Genomic DNA, 18,587 nt, shown 5'->3' on the forward strand with positions numbered 1-18,587 from the left:
TACCTTTTATTATTATTATTATTATTATTATTGTTATATATATATATATATATATATATATATATATATATATATTATAATTTTTTTTTTTTAATTTAAACATTTTTCCTCTAGACTTTTTCACTCCCTTGTGGCCCACTGTGTGTTCCCAGACCCCTCTCTGAAAACCCCTGGTCTAACACAATTTTGTATTTTCATTGAAAGTGAATTATGAGAGTGAGAGAGAGAGAGAGAGAGAGAGAGAGAGAGAGAGAATTATGATTATTTCAATTGAAAGGTTCTTTTGGTAGTAATAATAAAAATGATGAAATGATGATAAAATCTCCATGAACACAAAAAGAACTTGAGAAAACAAACATTCACAAATCAAAACACTGTTGAATATCAAATGTCAAGTGTCCCCAACTAAGCAAGCCAAAGGTGGCAAGGAACCCAAACTCCAGCAGGTGACATCAGGTGGCAAACAGGTGTTAAAATGGAAAAAAAAAAAACCTTAGGAGAAACCAGGCTGTCGGGGGGCCAGTTCTCCTCTGGCCAACAGCGTACAGTGCTTTATTATGATTCAGTTAGCTTTGAAAAACTGTTTGAGGACTTACATATATGTATATGAATTTGGGGGAAAATGGGTGGAAAAAGCTTTTTTTTTTTTTTGTAATATGATATATTATTTAAGACTTTTTTTTATTGTGAGAGAGCAACATACATGACACAGGGGCAGGAATTACAATATTTGTCAATGTAAATTTAAATGTTTGGTGGGTAAAAGCGAAGACTATAGATTAACATTTAAAGGGGTTTTGGTAAAAGCATGTTTTTGTATACTAGTGCAATTGCTTGGAATAAATTACCTGTATGTAAAGAGATTAAAGGACCGTGGAGGTTTTAAAAGAGTGGTAAAAAGATGGTTTGGTGATTTTAATTAGGATTGTTGTGTGTTTAATGTGATTATTATTTGTATTTTATGATGAATTTGTTTTTGTTTTTTGATCTTTGACCTCTGTCACGTTTGTACATGCCTCCATCCCTTTTAAATAACAATGAGGACCACAATGGAAAAAGCCATTGGCTTTATTGTATTTTTTTTTTTTTTTTTTTATCCTCTACAGTTTTTTTAAAGTGTATGGGATACTTGGTATTTTGTAGTTTGTAAACTTGTCAAATAAATTCAAATCAAATCAAAATTGTTGCACCAGGAAAAATAAGACATCTGACAAGTGTTCTGGCAATAAAGGCACTTTCTCTGTGTCCACATTGCCTCCATTTGGATGATCTGATCATAACGTTAATCTTCAACCCAAATATCAAAGACTTTGTGGGAAACCTTTGATTCCCCAGATCTGGATACACAAACTAATGATTTAGTGTGAATAAGATAAATAACAAGAATAAGATTTTGTGTGAAGTCAGTTTTACCCCTCAAAACGTACAAATTACAAATTACATTTAAGTGATGGGCATTGAAGAAACTCAAACATCATTAGAGGAAACTTCAACTATTACATGTTCCCAAAATCAACAAATCAAAAGAGCTTGATGACCGACCAATCACATTAACCTCTCTGGTGCTAAATGCTTTGAAAGGTTTGTTAAAAGGTGTCTAATGTCAAATACTCAACACTTATTTGATCCTTTTCTATTTGGTTATTAGTCCAATGAAAGAGTAGATGATGCAATTCTAACATTGTTGTATCTTGTTTTCTCACATCTTAATGTAATGAAGAGAAAATAGACTCTTCAACATCTCATTGTTATTGATTTATCATGAAGTACACTCACCTAAAGGATTATTAGGAACACCTGTTCAATTTCTCATTAATGCAATTATCTAATCAACCAATCACATGGCAGTTGCTTCAATGCATTTAGGGGTGTGGTCCTGGTCAAGACAATCTCCTGAACTCCAAACTGAATGTCAGAATGGGAAAGAAAGCTGATTTAAGCAATTTTGAGCGTGGCATGGTTGGTGGTGCCAGACGGGCCGGTCTGAGTATTTCACAATCTGCTCAGTTACTGGGATTTTCACGCACAACCATTTCTAGGGTTTACAAAGAATGGTGTGAAAAGGGAAAAACATCCAGTATGCGGCAGTCCCGTGGGCGAAAATGCCTTGTTGATGCTAGAGGTCAGAGGAGAATGGGCCGACTGATTCAAGCTGATAGAAGAGCAACTTTGACTGAAATAACCACTCGTTACAACCGAGGTATGCAGCAAAGCATTTGTGAAGCCACAACACGCACAACCTTGAGGCGGATGGGCTACAACAGCAGAAGACCCCACCGGGTACCACTCATCTCCACTACAAATAGGAAAAAGAGGCTACAATTTGCACGAGCTCACCAAAATTGGACAGTTGAAGACTGGAAAAATGTTGCCTGGTCTGATGAGTCTCGATTTCTGTTGAGACATTCAGATGGTAGAGTCAGAATTTGGCGTGAACAGAATGAGAACATGGATCCATCATGCCTTGTTACCACTGTGCAGGCTGGTGGTGGTGGTGTAATGGTGTGGGGGATGTTTTCTTGGCACACTTTAGGCCCCTTAGTGCCAATTGGGCATCGTTTAATTGCCACGGCCTACCTGCGCATTGTTTCTGACCATGTCCATCCCTTTATGACCACCATGTACCCATCCTCTGATGGCTACTTCCAGCAGGATAATGCACCATGTCACAAAGCTCGAATCATTTCAAATTGGTTTCTTGAACATGACAATGAGTTCACTGTACTAAAATGGCCCCCACAGTCACCAGATCTCAACCCAATAGAGCATCTTTGGGATGTGGTGGAACGGGAGCTTCGTGCCCTGGATGTGCATCCCACAAATCTCCATCAACTGCAAGATGCTATCCTATCAATATGGGCCAACATTTCTAAAGAATGCTTTCAGCACCTTGTTGAATCAATGCCACGTAGAATTAAGGCAGTTCTGAAGGTGAAAGGGGGTCAAACACAGTATTAGTATGGTGTTCCTAATAATCTTTTAGGTGAGTGTATTTTAGGTAAAATCTCTCTCAATCTATTCTGAAACATCAACACAGTTTCACTGATGATCCAGACCAAACATTAAACCCAGGATAAAGCGGCTGAGTGAATGTGGTCTGGACTGTGTGGATGAGGCTCATTGTGTCAGAGACGCTGTAGAAAGACAGAGTTCCTGCACTGTGATCCACAAACACTCCTATTCTATGACTGATGGACTTTATAGGGAGGACAGTCTCTATGTTATTGTGTCTGAATGAGTATTTGGAGGGAGTACAGTCCAAACTCCAGGACTGATCATTATATCCAAACGCACACTTAATATTCCCTCCCTTCCTGCTGATGCTCTTATATGACACTGATATAAACACATAATTTCCACTCCAGTCAATCTCCCAGTAACAGCGTCCACACACACTCTCTCTACACAACACCTGAGACCACCCATCAAATCTGTCTGGATGCTCAGGATACGGCTGGACTGTGTAAGTGAATGTAATCACTCTGTTCTTCTCAGACAGATAGAGGGTTTTATTCACTGTGTTCAGATCCAGAGTGAACTGATGGGAATCTGATGGAGAGAAAAAAAAAAAACATCAGAATCAGGAATTATGAATCTGTCCGATCTTTTAATGTATCTAAACTCTTTGTAGGAACTGTGGACGAACCAGACAAATTAATCATTCAGACGATTCTTTCAAAACATATTTCTAATTCAGAATCAAGGTTCCGGCTCCAGCTCGTCTACAGAGAGAACCAATGCTGATTATTTTTACGACACACTATGCTTCCTGATAGCAGGAGAAGTGACAAACCAAAGGGTCACCCAAGAAGATAGATCCTTTGATCACCAGAGCAAGAAACGTCTCGGTTACGTATGTAACCCTCGTTCCCTGAAGGAAGGAACGGAGACGTACGTCAGTAGTGACCGACGAATTGGGATATCGCTTAGAGAGCCCTATCAGCTTCGTGTGAACTAAAACAAGCCAATGGAATTGGCGTGCGATATTTGCATAATGCGCACCGCCCCCGACAGGTGTATATAAATAGGAAGCAGATGCAATCGCACTCTGTTTTTCGCTGAGGAGACAACTGGTGTCCGCACATCAGCGAGGGTACAGAAACTGTGGCGACGGGACGTACGTCTCCGTTCCCTCCTTCAGGGAACGAGGGTTACATACGTAACCGAGACGTTCCCTTTCAGTCGGTCACGTTCGACGTACGTCAGTAGTGACCGACGAATTGGGATCCCAACTAAAGCGCCACAGTTACGAAACCCCTTCCAGTGCTCAACGCGAGCTCTATCCGCCCATAGCTCTATCCTTCTCCATAGGAATGGAGAAGGGGGCGAGCTCACGCCGAGGAGTTTACTGCTGTTTTACCTAATACCCACTAAGTAAACTAGACTACACTGGGAAAGCGAACCCGGAGGGGACGCTGCGGAGGCCACTACCTACCCAAGGGGGAGGAGTTTACGTGGAGAATACACATATGGACTGGCCCGGGGGGCAGTACGCATATGGAGTCCCTGGGATGGCTCCACCTGGGTAGGGGGAGACTCATCTGACAGGTGACAGCAGAGCTGGCTCTGCTAAGGGAAAGACACGGACTCGCCGTAGGGAGTTTTAAACCGTGGATAATTACACATATGGGACCGCTCACGTAGAGGAGTCACGACATATGGGCCCCAGCCAACAGACAGCGTCAGCGACGGATGTAGGCCTGGCATCAGACACTCTGCAATGTCCGAGCCGAAGGGGGAGGTGGAGGAACTCGACAGGGTTCGCCAAGCGGGGAACACGACTGGAGTCAAAATATGCACGCATCCGGCCCAGGGGGCGGGAATGGCATTGCAAGCCGACACTTAGAGCGGGTTCAACGCGTTTACCGGCTAGTGGAAGCGAGTACACGGGAAGATACCGACTCTTCACGAAGGCTATAGAATCTAGCGAACGTGTTAGGTGTCGCCCAGCCCGCAGCTCTACAGATATCTGTCAGCGAGGCGCCATGAGCCAGCGCCCAGGAGGAGGCCACCCCTCTGGTGGAGTGGGCTCTCAACCCGAGCGGGCAAGGCATGCCCTGGGATTCGTACGCCAAGGCGATGGCATCCACTATCCAGTGGGCCATCCTCTGCTTGGAGACAGCCTTTCCCTTCTGCTGGCCTCCGTAACAGACAAAGAGCTGATCTGAGGTCCTGAAGCTTTGCGTCCTGTCCACGTACACACGCAGAGCGCGGACGGGACAGAGCAAAGCTAGGGCTGGGTCTGCCTCCTCCGAAGGCAGCGCTTGCAGGTTCACTACCTGATCTCGAAAGGGAGTGGTAGGAACCTTGGGCACATATCCAGGCCGGGGTCTCAGGATGACGTGAGAATCACCGGGCCCGAACTCTAGGCACGCTTCGTCGACCGAAAATGCATGCAGGTCCCCTACCCTCTTAAGGGAAGCCAATGCGACCAGAAGGACAGTTTTCAGAGACATTACTTTCAGGTCGACTGATCGCAAGGGCTCAAAGGGATGACCCCGGAGAGCTGAGAGAACCAGGGTCAGATCCCAAGAGGGTACGGAGGAAGGGCGAGGAGGATTCAGTCTCCTCGCCCCCCTCAGGAACCTGACGATCAGATCATGTTTCCCCAGGGACTTACCCTCAACTGCGTGGTGATGTGCAGCGATAGCGGCAACATACACCTTCAGGGTGGAGGGAGACAGCCTTCGCTCCAACCCTTCTTGCAGGAAGGAAAGCACGGATCTGACCAAGCATAATCGGGGGTCCTCTCGGCGAGAGGCGCACCATTCGACGAACAGGTTCCAATTCAGCGCGTAGAGGCTCCTAGGGGAAGGAGCTCTAGCGGAAGTGATGGTGTCTACGACCGCTTGCGGGAGATCACTCAGAACCTCCGCATCCCGTACAGGGACCACACGTGGAGGTTCCACAGGTCGGGACGCGGGTGCCATAGGGTGCCCCGTCTCTGAGTCAGGAGGTCCTTCCTCAGAGGAATCGGCCAGGGAGGGGCTGTCGCGAGGAGCATGAGGTCCGAGAACCAGGTCCGAGTGGGCCAGTACGGCGCCACTAACAGAACCTGCTCCCCATCCTCCCTGACCTTGCACGGGAGTTGTGCGAGAAGGCTCACTGGGGGAAACGCATATTTGCGCAGACCCTGGGGCCAGCTGTGTGCCAGGGCATCCGTGCCGAGCGTGCCGCCGGTCAGGGAATAGAACCACTGGCAGTGGGCAGTTTCTGGGGAGGCAAACAGGTCTACCTGGGCCTCGCCGAAATGCTGCCAAATCAGCTGAACCTGGGGGGTGGAGCCGCCACTCGCCCGCAAGTGGAGGCTGCCGTGAGAGCTCGTCGGCTGCACGGTTGAGCACACCTGGGACATGAGTGGCCCGAAGGGACCTCAGATGCTTCTGACTCCACAACAAGAGATGGCGGGCGAGCTGCGACATGCAACGGGAGCGTAGACCACCTTGACGGTTGATGTACGCAACGGCCGCAGTACTGTCCGAGCAGACCAGTACGTGCTTGTCTGACAGCTCCTTGAAGCGGGCCAGAGCAAGACGTACCGCTAGCAACTCGAGGCAATTGATATGCCAATGCAGCTGAGGCCCCGTCCAAAGGCCCGACACTGCATGCCCGTTGTACGTGGCCCCCCATCCCGTGGCAGAGGCATCTGTGGAGACCACAGCATGCCTGGACATTTGTTCGAGGGGTACTCCGGCCCGCAGGAACGAAGGGTCCGACCACCGGACAAGGGTGCGACGGCAGGTCGGTGTCACGGGGACACGGAGCGTGCCGCGCTGCCACGCCCATCTCGGGACCCGGCCGTGGAGCCAGTGTTGAAGCGGCCTCATATGGAGCAATCCGAGCGGCGTGACCGCGGCTGCAGATGCCATATGCCCCAGGAGCCTCTGAAAATCTTTCAGTGGGGCCGCTGTCCTGCGCTTGAGCGAGCTCAGGCAGTTCAACACCGACTGGACGCACGCCTCGTGAGACGTGCAGTCCGTGCGACCGAGTCTAGCTCGAGACCGAGATAAGAGATCCTCTGCCCGGGGGCGAGTTTGCTCTTGTCCCAACCGGCTGAGGTGAGCTAAAACCATGTCCCTGTGTTCGCACAACTGCTCTCGCGAGCTGGCCAGGATCAACCAGTCGTTGAGATAGTTGAGAATACGAACGCCCTGTTCCTTGAGGGGAACAATGGCCGCCTCCGCAACCTTCGTAAAGACGCGGGGTGACAGGGCCAGCCCGAAGGGTAGGACTTTGTACTGATATGCCCGACCCTCGAACGCAAACCGTAGGAAGGGTCGTGTCGAGGCAGAATCGAGACATGAAAGTACGCGTCCTTCAGGTCGATTGCTGCAAACCAATCCCGGGGACGGACGCATTCGAAAATGCGCTTCTGCGTGAGCATCTTGAACGGCATCCTGTGAAGATACCGGTTCAAAACGCGCAGATCCAGGATTGGCCGTAGCCCACCGCCCTTCTTCGGTACAATGAAGTAGGGGCTGTAGAACCCTGACTTCATATCGGCTGGAGGGACCGGCTCGATTGCATCCTTCGCCAGTAGGACAGCAATCTCCGCCCGGAGAACAGGTGCACTGTCCAACGACACTTGAGTGAAGTGGACACCCCTGAAAACCGGGGGACGCCGGGCGAACTGAATCGCATAGCCGAGTCTGATAGTGCGAATGAGCCAGCGGGACGGGCTGGGAAGCGTGGTCCACGCCTCCAGACTCCGAGCCAGAGGGACCAAAGGCACCACAGACGCACCGGGGGTGGGGCAGCGAGGCAGAGTACGGGGACCCGACTCGGACGGCATGGAAGCGACCCGGAGTGTGGTCAGACTCTGCGAGGCAGCAGTGCGTATGGGAGACGGCGCAGGGGACGCGGCCTGCACCATCACACTGCCACCTGCTGGCGGAAAGGGAGGGGGCTGCGAGCGGCAAGGCGGGGCCTGGCACACTGGCAGACGCGCCCTCTTGTGACCTGGAGTTTGAGGAAACTGCTCTTTTTGTGATAAAGTGGGTACCGCTGGACTCCGGGGAGCCAGCGGCGGTAGATGGACAGACAACACAAATTCCCCCCGGCCCTCCTCCGGGGGTGGGAGAGAAGATGGAAAACTCTCCCGAAGAGCGAGAACCTTCCCCTCCAGGTCGCCTGTCTCAGGGCCGTGATTTCTTTGACCGTTTGCCACCTGGCTTGGCAGAGACGGGCTGGGCACCACGTCCGCGACCGGCACCCTGCTGTTTGGCTGGTGTAGACTGCTGCTTTGCCGACTTAGCAGGGGCGGAGGACGACGCAGGCGGGCGCCCTCGGTGACGAGCAGGCTGAGCCACAGGCGGCTGGGTGGAGGCAGCAGCGGACCGCCGTGGCATAACGTGTTTAATGGCCTCAGCCTGCTTCTGTGCAGCGTAGAACTGTTGGGCAAAGCTCTCCACTGCGTCGCCGAAAAGGCTGACTGGAGACACGGGGGAATCCAGGAACCGATGTTTGTCGGTTTCCCGCATGTCTGCCAGGGTCAGCCAGAGATGGCGTTGCTGGACTACCAGAGTAGACATCGCGTGACCAACAGAGCGTGCTGTCACCTTCGTTGCCCAGAGGGCAAGGTCAGTGGCAGCGCGCAGCTCCCCAAGCAACTGTTGGTCAGGCCCTTCCTGGGGCATCTCCGACAGCGCCTTTGCCTGGTATACCTGCAAAAGGGCCATCGCGTGCAGGGCGGAGGCAGCCTGCCCACAGGCTCTGTAAGCCTTCTCAGTCAGACCGGCTGAGAACTTACAGCCCCGGGACGGGAGGCGCGGCTCACCACGCCAGCCAGTGGCCGTTGGACACAACTGCATCGCAACAGACCGCTCGACTGGCGGGATCCTCGCGTATCCCCTGGCTTCCCCGCCGTCCAGGGAGGTGAAGGCGGACGAGAGACCGGGCCTTGCACGAACACTATACTGTGCTTGCCAAGACCTGGTCACCTCATCGTGCACTTCCGGGAAGAAGGGCATTGGGGCGGGACGCTGGACCTGACCAGCGCGACCCCCCCCCCCCCCCCAAGTACCAATCATCCAACCGAGATGGGCCGGGGCAGGGTGGAGGATTCCACTCGAGCCCGACACACATGGCGGCCCGGGAAAGCACAGCCGTCAACTCGGGATCCGACTCGGTCAACGCTACCGTCCCGGAGGGCGGCAACGCAGCTGGATCTTCCTCCCCCGAGGACTCTGGCTCGTCTTCCGATGCAGAGATCGACATCTGCTCCGCTGCAGGCGCACCAAAGGTAATGGCTGGACAGTCTGTAGAGGGCCCAGCGGAAACCAACGGCGGCACGATGGGTTGCGGTGCTGGTGAGGCGGCAGGGGCGGTGCTCGGCGGGGAAGCCCTGACCGTGATCCTCAAGTCACCCTTCCTATACGCCGCCGAACCGTCATTCCGACCGGGGCCGGAAAAAACGGTCGAATGGGGCATAGGGGAGGGGACCCCCGCTTCCTGAGACTTCAGGAAGGAGAGTCTAGACCTCATGAACCATCCACAAAAGCTGCTTCTGCGTGCTGAACGCCCAAACACGAGATGCAGCGATTGTGCCCATCAGCAGGGACCAGGGAACGACCGCACCCAGTAACGCACAGACGAAATGACATACTGTCAGGGTTCGTCTGTAAAGCTCTTTTAGAAGGGAACAGTCAGCTCACTCGTGCTGAAGCACACAGGGAGTGACGCGATGTGTGCAGGTACATCACTCCCTGACACACACCGGGGAAACCAGCCCAAATCGCAACACACTCTTATTTTTCTTTTAGTAGTGGAGATTTGAGAGTTGCTGTTAAAACAGCAGTTGAGAGCTTTTAAGCTCAGGCTCCCCGGAAGCTCGCGACCTCGCTGAAGTGCCTTGACTGCCAACACAAAACAGCGCTGTTGATCCTCTTCTGAGGCAGTTTAGTTTCACTTTGAAAAAAGTCTTTTTTCTGAAGCAGGACACCAGAGTTTGGCTACGAAGCAAAAGACAGAGTGCGATTGCATCTGCTTCCTATTTATATACACCTGTTGGGGGCGGTGCGCATTATGCAAATATCGCACGCCAATTCCATTGGCTTGTTTTAGTTCACACGAAGCTGATAGGGCTCTCTAAGCGTACGTACTGACGTACGTCGAACGTGACCGACTGAAAGGGAACAGAGAGACAATGCAGACCCCTTTTGGTTTCCTTACTTCACAGAAAAGCCAACGAAGACTGTTCTACAACTAAAACTGCATCAAAATTGTTCCAACAATTTTAATGGACTTATCAAACATCTTTTAACTACATACATTTTGCATTATGTGTCCACAAGTACTACCTGTAAAAAGTTATGCTTTAGAACACTCACAATTCATGTAAATGTGTTAACTCTTGACTGAATGACTGAAAGTATGCCTTATTTGGACTTAATTTGATTCTTTCCCCCTTTCCTATATCCTGACTTGAATGAAATCTGTTTAAAATGTATTGTATTCCATTTAATAGAAATTATGTTAAAATGGCACTCTCTGCTGAAGCAGAAACAGGATGTAACACCTATGTTTTATCGGGGGCAGAGAAAAGCCCTTTTGAAACAGGACAATATCTGATTGGCCAAAACCCCTTAGAGGTGTGACAAACAACTAAGTAAATTGTCATATTGCAAGATAGTGAACTAGTTAGGTTAGTTCTGTTCAAAGAAGTCAAGACAAGTACCAAGAACAATGGAGTAACAGGAAGAACAGACAAGCCGCTTATTCAAGCCATCCAACCTTCACTCACTTTTCTTTTCTTTTCTTTTCTTTTCTTTTCTTTTCTTTTCTTTTACTTAATTTTTCTTTACCGCTGAAAGTGTTGTGTCCTAAGTTTCGCTGCAAAGTTCAACCAACGACTTTTGCCGCTTCAACTCCAGCGACAAAGAGACTTCCTTTCATTGTTCCACATGGACCTGACCTGGACCAATCATCGACTTGGGAAACCCTTCTCTGCACGACGAGGGAAATTCACCTTTAAGTCAAAGCAAGCAAGTACCTCCAGATGAAAACTGAACTGGTGCATTTAAATTAATGATTCATGGTTCGTTCGGGTCTTTGAAATGCATTGATAGGAATTCTGGTAATCATATCACTCTCTCTCTCTCTCTCTCTTTCAAAACTCTTTCTCTCTCATTTCCTTCTTACTGCAACACGTATGAATGTATGTGTGTGTATGTGTATGTGCGTGTGTTTGTGTTAGATTAGTTTGTGTTAGAATAAATAAAATCTCTTGTAGATTTTTTTTAAAGAAAGTGTCTTGTATTATGTAATTCTATGATTTAATGTCTTAAACTGCGATCTTAAGTTACCGTGCTTTAATCAGTGTTTTCACGATTGTTGGATATTTATATCTGCTAGAAGAGCTTATTACGGCTCGAGCAAATGAACGCTAGACGAATCAGTTGCTCGGTCGTAAACTTACAACTCTTTATATTTCCCTAATAAATTACTTAATTTGAGCTAATTTTACTTCCTAGGGTGTTTTCCCTACGTCTTCATGACTCAATGTTCAGTGTATCATCAGTGTCTCAGTACAGCTGATCAGATATACTAAGCAAATCATCATTTACATGATCAATTATAAACTCTTCTATCATGATTTCTTTCACCTGCTACAGGAAGAACATGAACACATTCAGTGAGTTCTTCTGCTTGTTTTCTTAGTGACTTACATTGTAGGAAGTCGTTCCTGGTTTTGGGATTCATGTTGGTGAATGTGACTGTGGAAATAAACAGACATGAACAATGTGAAGAGAAATGACAAGATTACTGTAAATGCATTATGAAATTTCTAGATGATTCGAATATGTTGTATGATATGATGAAGGATTCGTTTCTGAGAGCAGATGAATCTTCAGGTGCCTCATTTATGAAACGCATGTATCGGTCCTAAATGATCCTAAATTCCATGGATTTTATTTCACATCATTTGTGCTGGACTGGTCCATAAAGGGATATATGTGGCTGTCCTGTAGAGTTGATGTGCTTGTTCACATTGCATTTGAATTAAAGATTAACTGTGATTTATGAAGTGGGAACATTACTTGTGCATATGGATGTTTTATAAATAGTAGGAATATTTCAGAAATTCTTGTATGTTCACATTTCGGATATTTCTACACATTTTTATAAATGAGGCCCAGGACTTTACCTCTGTCAGAGATCTTCTTGATCTCCTCTTTGCAGAAATCCTCCAGTTTGTCTCTCAGCAGACGGACAGATTCTCTCATGCCATCAAAAGAGAAGAGAGAACTGGAGGGATCGTCGGGTTCGTCTGTAGATTTAGGAGGTGCTGAGAGAGACTGGAAACTCTACAGAAAACACAAATCAAAACTCATCAGCTCCACACTTCAGCCAATAACCTGATTAGATATGTGCGACTCTTGTTGACTTGACTTATCTTCAGTAACTCACTTCAGTCCAGCACTTTCACACAATCAGATACATTCTTCTCATATTCATTATTTCATGCTACAAACTCTTGTATTTGCCACTTTTAAATAGAGTAAAATATACTAAAAATGTATACTTAACTGCAGATTGGATGTAATGTTTTTAGACACTTAATTGCATGTTATTTGCACTTAAATGAATGTGGAAGTTTAAATTGTTATTACATGAAATGAACAGAACTTTAGAGTGCTTTTTTCTCCTGTTTAAGTTGGTCTCAATCTGCTCTCATGAAATGTTTCTCTTGCTCAACTCCACTATGATCCTGTTCTTCTAGATCTCTGTTACCTGCAGGAAATGGATGTGATCATGTGTGTGTGAAAGCTGCTCCAGCTCAGCATCTCTCCTCCTCAGATCATTGATCTCCTGCTCCAGTTGTTTCAGTCGTCCTTCAGCTCGACTCACTGCAGCCTTTTCCTGATCTCTGATCAGCTGTGTGACCTCAGAGCAGCTTCTCTCAATGGAGCAGATGAGCTCAGTAAAGATCTTCTCACTGTCCTTCACTGCTGTCTGTGCAGAGCGCTGTTAGGACACACATCACAATCACACAGTAACTTCAGCAGGACTGACAGAGTCAAACTGAGACGTCTCAAACTTCTCTTCTTCTCCAGACTCACCTTATGAGACTCCACAGCCTCTCTCAGCTGCTGAAGATCTTTCTGTCTCTGCTGGATTATCTGACGGATCTTCATCTGTGTCTCCTTCAGCTGATTCTGGAGGACAAACCAATAACAAGAAATGACACACAAAACTACTATCACAAAAGAAAATTAAAGTTACATGAATCCTGAATTGGTGGAGGGTTAAAGATCAAGCATAGTAAGGTTATACTGTAGGATTAATCCACAGATTCATAGCTTCCTGAAATGAGATTATGAATGAATATGAAAATGGCAGCATTATTTTATCAGTGCTTTATATGGTTATTTCACCCTAAAGTTTTAATTCTGTCATTGCTCGCCTTCATGTTCCAAACCTGTTTGACTTTCTGTGGGACACAAGATATTTTGAAGAATGTATCAGCTATAAATATGGTGACGCCTCAATAACATCAAACCTCACTGGTTCTTAAATGTTTAAGTCACATGACTAAACATCATGATGTCATGACACAAACACCAGTGACGTTTGATGGTTTTGATTTCACCATATTTGATTTGGGCTCCATATACATGAGTTGATCAATGATTTTATTCATTTGTTAATCAAAATATGTGCTTAAAATATACTTTTAATAAAATGAACTACAACTTTTAATGTTTAGGCCAAAATAGATGAGACATTCTTTAATATATCATCTTTTACATTCCACTGAAGAAAGCAAGTCAAACCGGTTTAAATCAGTGTGACGGTGAGTAAATGAAGAAAAAATGTGTTATTTCTGCGTGAATACCTCCTCTCAGTTCATACCTGTTTCTCTGTCCTCTGTGCTGCAGTTGATACAGTGTTGTGGTTTTTATGTTCATACTCCTTACACAGCACACAGATGCATTGTTGATCAGTGACACAGTACATTTCTAGCTCTTTATCATGTTTACAGCAGATCATGTCCTGCAGTCGTCCAGTGGCTTCAATCACTTTGTGTGGTTTACGAGAGTGAGATTCCTCATGAAAATGAGTTTGACAGTAAGATTCCCGACACAGCAGACAGGACTTGACGGCTCTGTATTTTCTTCCAGGACAGACGTCACACTGCACGTCTCCAGCTCTACTGCTCGTCTCTAGCTCTTTGTCTTGTTTACGACAGATCATGTCCTGCAGTCGTCCAGTAGCTTCAATCACTTTGTGTGGTTTACGAGAGTGAAACTCCTCATGAAAATGAGTTTGACAGTAAGATTCCTGACACAGCAGACAGGACTTGACGGCTTTGTATTTTCTTCCAGGACAGACGTCACACTGCACATCTCCAGCTCCAGCGTAACAGTCAGCAGGAAGTTTAGTCTTCTTCAGTTTCTCCACCACTTCAGCCAGCATGGTGTTTTTACCTAAAGCAGGTCTTGGACTAAAGGTCTGTCTACACTGAGGGCAGCTGTAGACTCTCCTCTCATCCTCCTGATCCCAGCAGCCTGTAATACAGCTCTTACAGAAACTGTGTCCACAAGAAGTTGTCACTGGATCCTTCAGGAGATCCAGACACACTGGACATGTGAACTCATCCTGAGAAATCCTGGCTTCTGCCATTTTACTGCATGAATACAGAGAGACACAAACACACAACAGCTCAACAATACTTCAGTTTCTGTTTCTCTGAACTGAGGAGCTGAAATAGTTTCCTGCTTCTGTGTTTGAGTGACGTGTGGAAAACAGGTTGTGTCTGTAACGCAGCTTCCTCATTTCTGCTCAAGGAGAGTCACTTACCTGCTGTGCTTATGTGATCAAAACTAGATGATAAATATGTTGCCGAGTTGTGACACTGATAGGTGAGAAAATATAGATCTGTAAGTGTTATGTGTTATCTATTACTATTTATATAGAGAGATCAGTGAGCGTTCTGTAGTGAATATTTTGAATCCCTCAACTTTCACAATTTTTTTCTATTTATAAATAGGTTATACAGTAATACTATCTATAAATAAGTGATAGAATTTTTTATTTCTTTTTTTTTAGTATGGCAAGCAGGATGAGGCTGAGGGCCATGAGAACGGCACGAGGCCAGTGGCGTGATTGCTAATGAGTTTCACCTGCCCACATACCGGTCTCGTAACTCACAGATGACTTCGGAGGCATAAAAGGGGGAGCGACAACAGTGAAGTACGAAAGAGGACCAGGCCTGGACTATGTTTTGTTTATGTGTGTGTGTGGCAGTCGTCCATTGGGACTGCCGCTTTTACCTTTGTTTTTTTGTTTGTTTTATTTGTTTATTTTATATGATTAAAAATTTGAACATTTGCCGGTTCCCGCATCTTCCTTCCCTGATCTATAAACGGTGTTACCTTGGTGCCGAAACCTGGGAAGAAAGGAGAAGCATACTGTCGAAGAGCCCTCGCTGCTGAGGGGAATTGTGGTGCTGAGGAGGTCAGGAAGCATGAAGGAGCGGTGATCACCAGTGGCTGCCGTGCTCCTGGGCCAAGGAGGGGTGGCTGCCATCTGAGAGGGAGCGGAGGAGTCGGCGCTGTTTGCCATGTTTGGAGAGGAGCAGGGAACGGGGGACTCGCTGCCGGCTTCCCCTTAACAGAAGGAGCCATCGCCGTCCACCAGGAGGCGGACTAGGATCGAGCCGTCCACCGAGGAGTGTCCAGTACCATTGCATGGCACCGCGAGTGAGAGTCTCTCAGCTGGTTGAGGACTGAGTTGCAGTGTGTCCGGGAACCAGACCAAGATTTTTTTTCCTTTTCCTCTCTCCCCTCTCTCGTCTGTCACTCCTGGTCCTTCCATCTCCTTTTCTCTCACTTCTTCTGTCCTTAGCCCCATGTGCCGCGGGAGGGCAATCTCGGGAGTACCCCCGGGCCTGCAAGGGGTGATGGGGATATGTGGCAAGCAGAATGAGGCTGAGGGCAGTGAGAACAGCTTGCTAATGAGCGTCACCTGCGCACACACTGGTCTCGTATCTCAGAAGCATAAAACGGGGAGCGAGGACAGTGAAGGATGAAAAAGGATCAGGGCTATATGTTATGTTTTGTTTATGTGTGTGCGGCAGTTGTCCGTGAGGGACTGCTTCTTTTACTTTTGTTTTCTGGCTTATTTTATATGATTAAAATTTGTTGAATGTTCACTGGTTCCTGTCTCCTACTTCCCTGATCTACGAATTTACTCTATCCATTGCACAAGAACAAATCCAACGTATTGCCAAGTTAGAAAAGCAGAACAAACAGTTGCACACTCGAGTGTCTCGTCTCACTCAGAAGTTGGGCCTAAACAAAGCCTCAACCAAAAGTGACTCAAAAGACCAACAGTCAGATGAGAGCTATCCTGACTTACTGTCTTTCTGTAGACTAGAGGGCAATAGCAATACTGGATTCATGGATAAAGATGTAAATGCAGTTGAAGTGTGTGGAGTGAGACAAAAGGCTCAGAGCAGGGCAAAAGGGGTTGACACAGTTCGATTTGTAACCCCCATACTGCAGTTACAAGCAGTCAGTACCACTATAGGTCCTGAAGACATAGAAAGAATAGCTGAGAATTTGCCATCAGTGCATAGAAACTTTTCTGAGTTTAGGACATAGTTGTCCAGAAAAATGAAGCTCTATGATATGTCCCTAGCTGAAGTCACCCAGCTAATGTCACAAATCTTGACAGAGTCAGAAATCAATAACTTTGAAAGTGCTGTAAATAATTCTGAGTTTCAGCATTCCAGTAAAGGTGAATTGAGAGAAGGTGTTCTGAGAGTGTTACAGAACCTTGTTGGACCAAAGGTAGACTGGTCAAAGATCACTAGTTGTGTACAGAAGAGGAGTGAAACTGTAAGTGAGTACACTGAAAGATTTTGTCAGTCAGCTGCAGCATACAGTGGAATAGCTGACACTCCAGAGAAGGTGTTAGAGGATAATGGACCACTGGTCCGCATGAGGTTTGATGGGCTTTCATCAGAATACAGAAATGCATTGCCTTTCTTAGACCTCACATGGTCCAATGTAATCCGGCAAAACAACTTGGATAGGTTAGCTATTTGGGAAAGAGACTCCGATGTCAAGACAAGAGTAAAGATTGCAGCAGCATCCTTTAAGGTCAACACAGAGAATCGACAGAAACGTAAATGTCCTAAGAGAGAAGGCAGTTGTCATTACTGTGGCAAACCTGGACATTGGATGAAAGAGTGTAGGAAAAACAAAAAGACATTTAAAGAAACTAACAGCTTTACTCAGCTCCTACTCAGTCTACTTGCTACATTGAAACTGCCCCTCCCCTCTTCTCCAAACTCTTGGAGCAACAGCTTGCTGACATGCTAACCATTTGGGCTGTGAGTGCTTAATTTCCCCAGTAATCTACAAGAAAGCTAAAAGACTCATTCTGAACAAAAGAAAGTTGACTGTCACTTCCACCATTTGGGGAACACTTGTTAAGTACACTCACAGCCTTAAATGTTATGCTACAGCACACTCCATTCACTTATCCATCCTCTATGGGTTATGATGTCTGCTATGACTGATGGTTTCAATGGAAGCTGGAGATGTAGCACAGTAAAGTTTGCAAATTAACTACAGGGAGAGAATAGGACACACAGACCAGTGAGGAGCCCAGGGAAGAACCGAAGTGCAAAAGGCCTCGGGGGCCAACCCTGTGGTGAAGACTTCCTCATAGGTTTCCCCATCTCAGTACTTTATCCCCACCTTACTGGTCTATAGGTGTCAAATTGATTAAGACTAGGTTAAGAAAAAGAAGAACAAAACCACTATACGATCACTAGAAGTTTATGATGATCAGAATTAGACAGAAAAAACTATACAATCATCAGAGGTCTAATGTACTAAAGTCTATGCATGAATACTGCTGGTCTGCTGTTTCTTTGTTTTCTTGTGTGCAGGTATGTGTATATGCCATGACGTCTCAAGCAGCACCTGGTGTAAAGCATCACCTCAGATATCCATGAACAACCTTCATGATGATGGAGTCATCAGAGCAACTCGGAGTTGCACAACGACAAAGAATCATCTTAGGACAAACATGGAAATGGACTCTACAGGGAACAGACTCCACAGATATTCAGGCGCCATGGACTTTTAGGACTTCCACGCTTATGCTACATGGTTTTTCTGTGTCATCATGTAGTTAATACAACATGTTACCACCCTGCGTTGTATACAGGTGCTGGTCATATAATTAGAATATCGTGAAAAAGTTCATTTTTTTATTGTAAATTATTTTAAAAAATGAAACTTTCATTTATACTAGATTCCCTACATGTAAAGTTTTTTTTAATTTGTTGATTAGAGTGTACAGCTAATGAAAGTCCAAAATCCAGTATCTCATAATATTAGAATATTTATATTTGAGTTTCATTAAATGACCATCCCTACAGTATAAATTCCGGGTATCTCTTGTTCTCTGAAACCACACTAATGGGGAAGACTGCTGACTTGGCAATGGTCCAGGAGACAATCATTGACACCCTCCACAAAGAGAGTAAGTCACAGATGGTCATTACTGAATGTGGTGGCTGTTCACAGAGTGATGTATCAAAGCATATTAAATGCAAAGTTGACTAG

General features: G+C 46.4%; 1 protein-coding gene across 1 annotated transcript in view; it reads right to left on the bottom strand.

Moving 5' to 3' along the window:
* Nucleotides 1-3,012: 3,012 nt before the first annotated feature.
* LOC125250461 overlaps nucleotides 3,013-18,587 on the bottom strand; it is a 41,069-nt gene continuing 25,494 nt past the window's right edge. The window contains exons 7-14 of the mRNA XM_048163053.1: nucleotides 15,700-15,892; nucleotides 15,378-15,451; nucleotides 13,855-14,674; nucleotides 13,062-13,157; nucleotides 12,733-12,966; nucleotides 12,146-12,305; nucleotides 11,667-11,714; nucleotides 3,013-3,549 (exon numbers count right to left, since the gene is read on the bottom strand). Coding sequence (XP_048019010.1) covers nucleotides 3,029-3,549; nucleotides 11,667-11,714; nucleotides 12,146-12,305; nucleotides 12,733-12,966; nucleotides 13,062-13,157; nucleotides 13,855-14,674; nucleotides 15,378-15,451; nucleotides 15,700-15,892 — 2,146 coding nt within the window. The 3' untranslated portion in view covers nucleotides 3,013-3,028. The remainder of the gene's footprint in view (nucleotides 3,550-11,666; nucleotides 11,715-12,145; nucleotides 12,306-12,732; nucleotides 12,967-13,061; nucleotides 13,158-13,854; nucleotides 14,675-15,377; nucleotides 15,452-15,699; nucleotides 15,893-18,587) is intronic.

The sequence above is a fragment of the Megalobrama amblycephala genome, linkage group LG1 (genome assembly GCF_018812025.1).
Source record: "Megalobrama amblycephala isolate DHTTF-2021 linkage group LG1, ASM1881202v1, whole genome shotgun sequence".
In the NCBI taxonomy this organism is placed as follows: Eukaryota; Metazoa; Chordata; class Actinopteri; order Cypriniformes; family Xenocyprididae; genus Megalobrama; species Megalobrama amblycephala.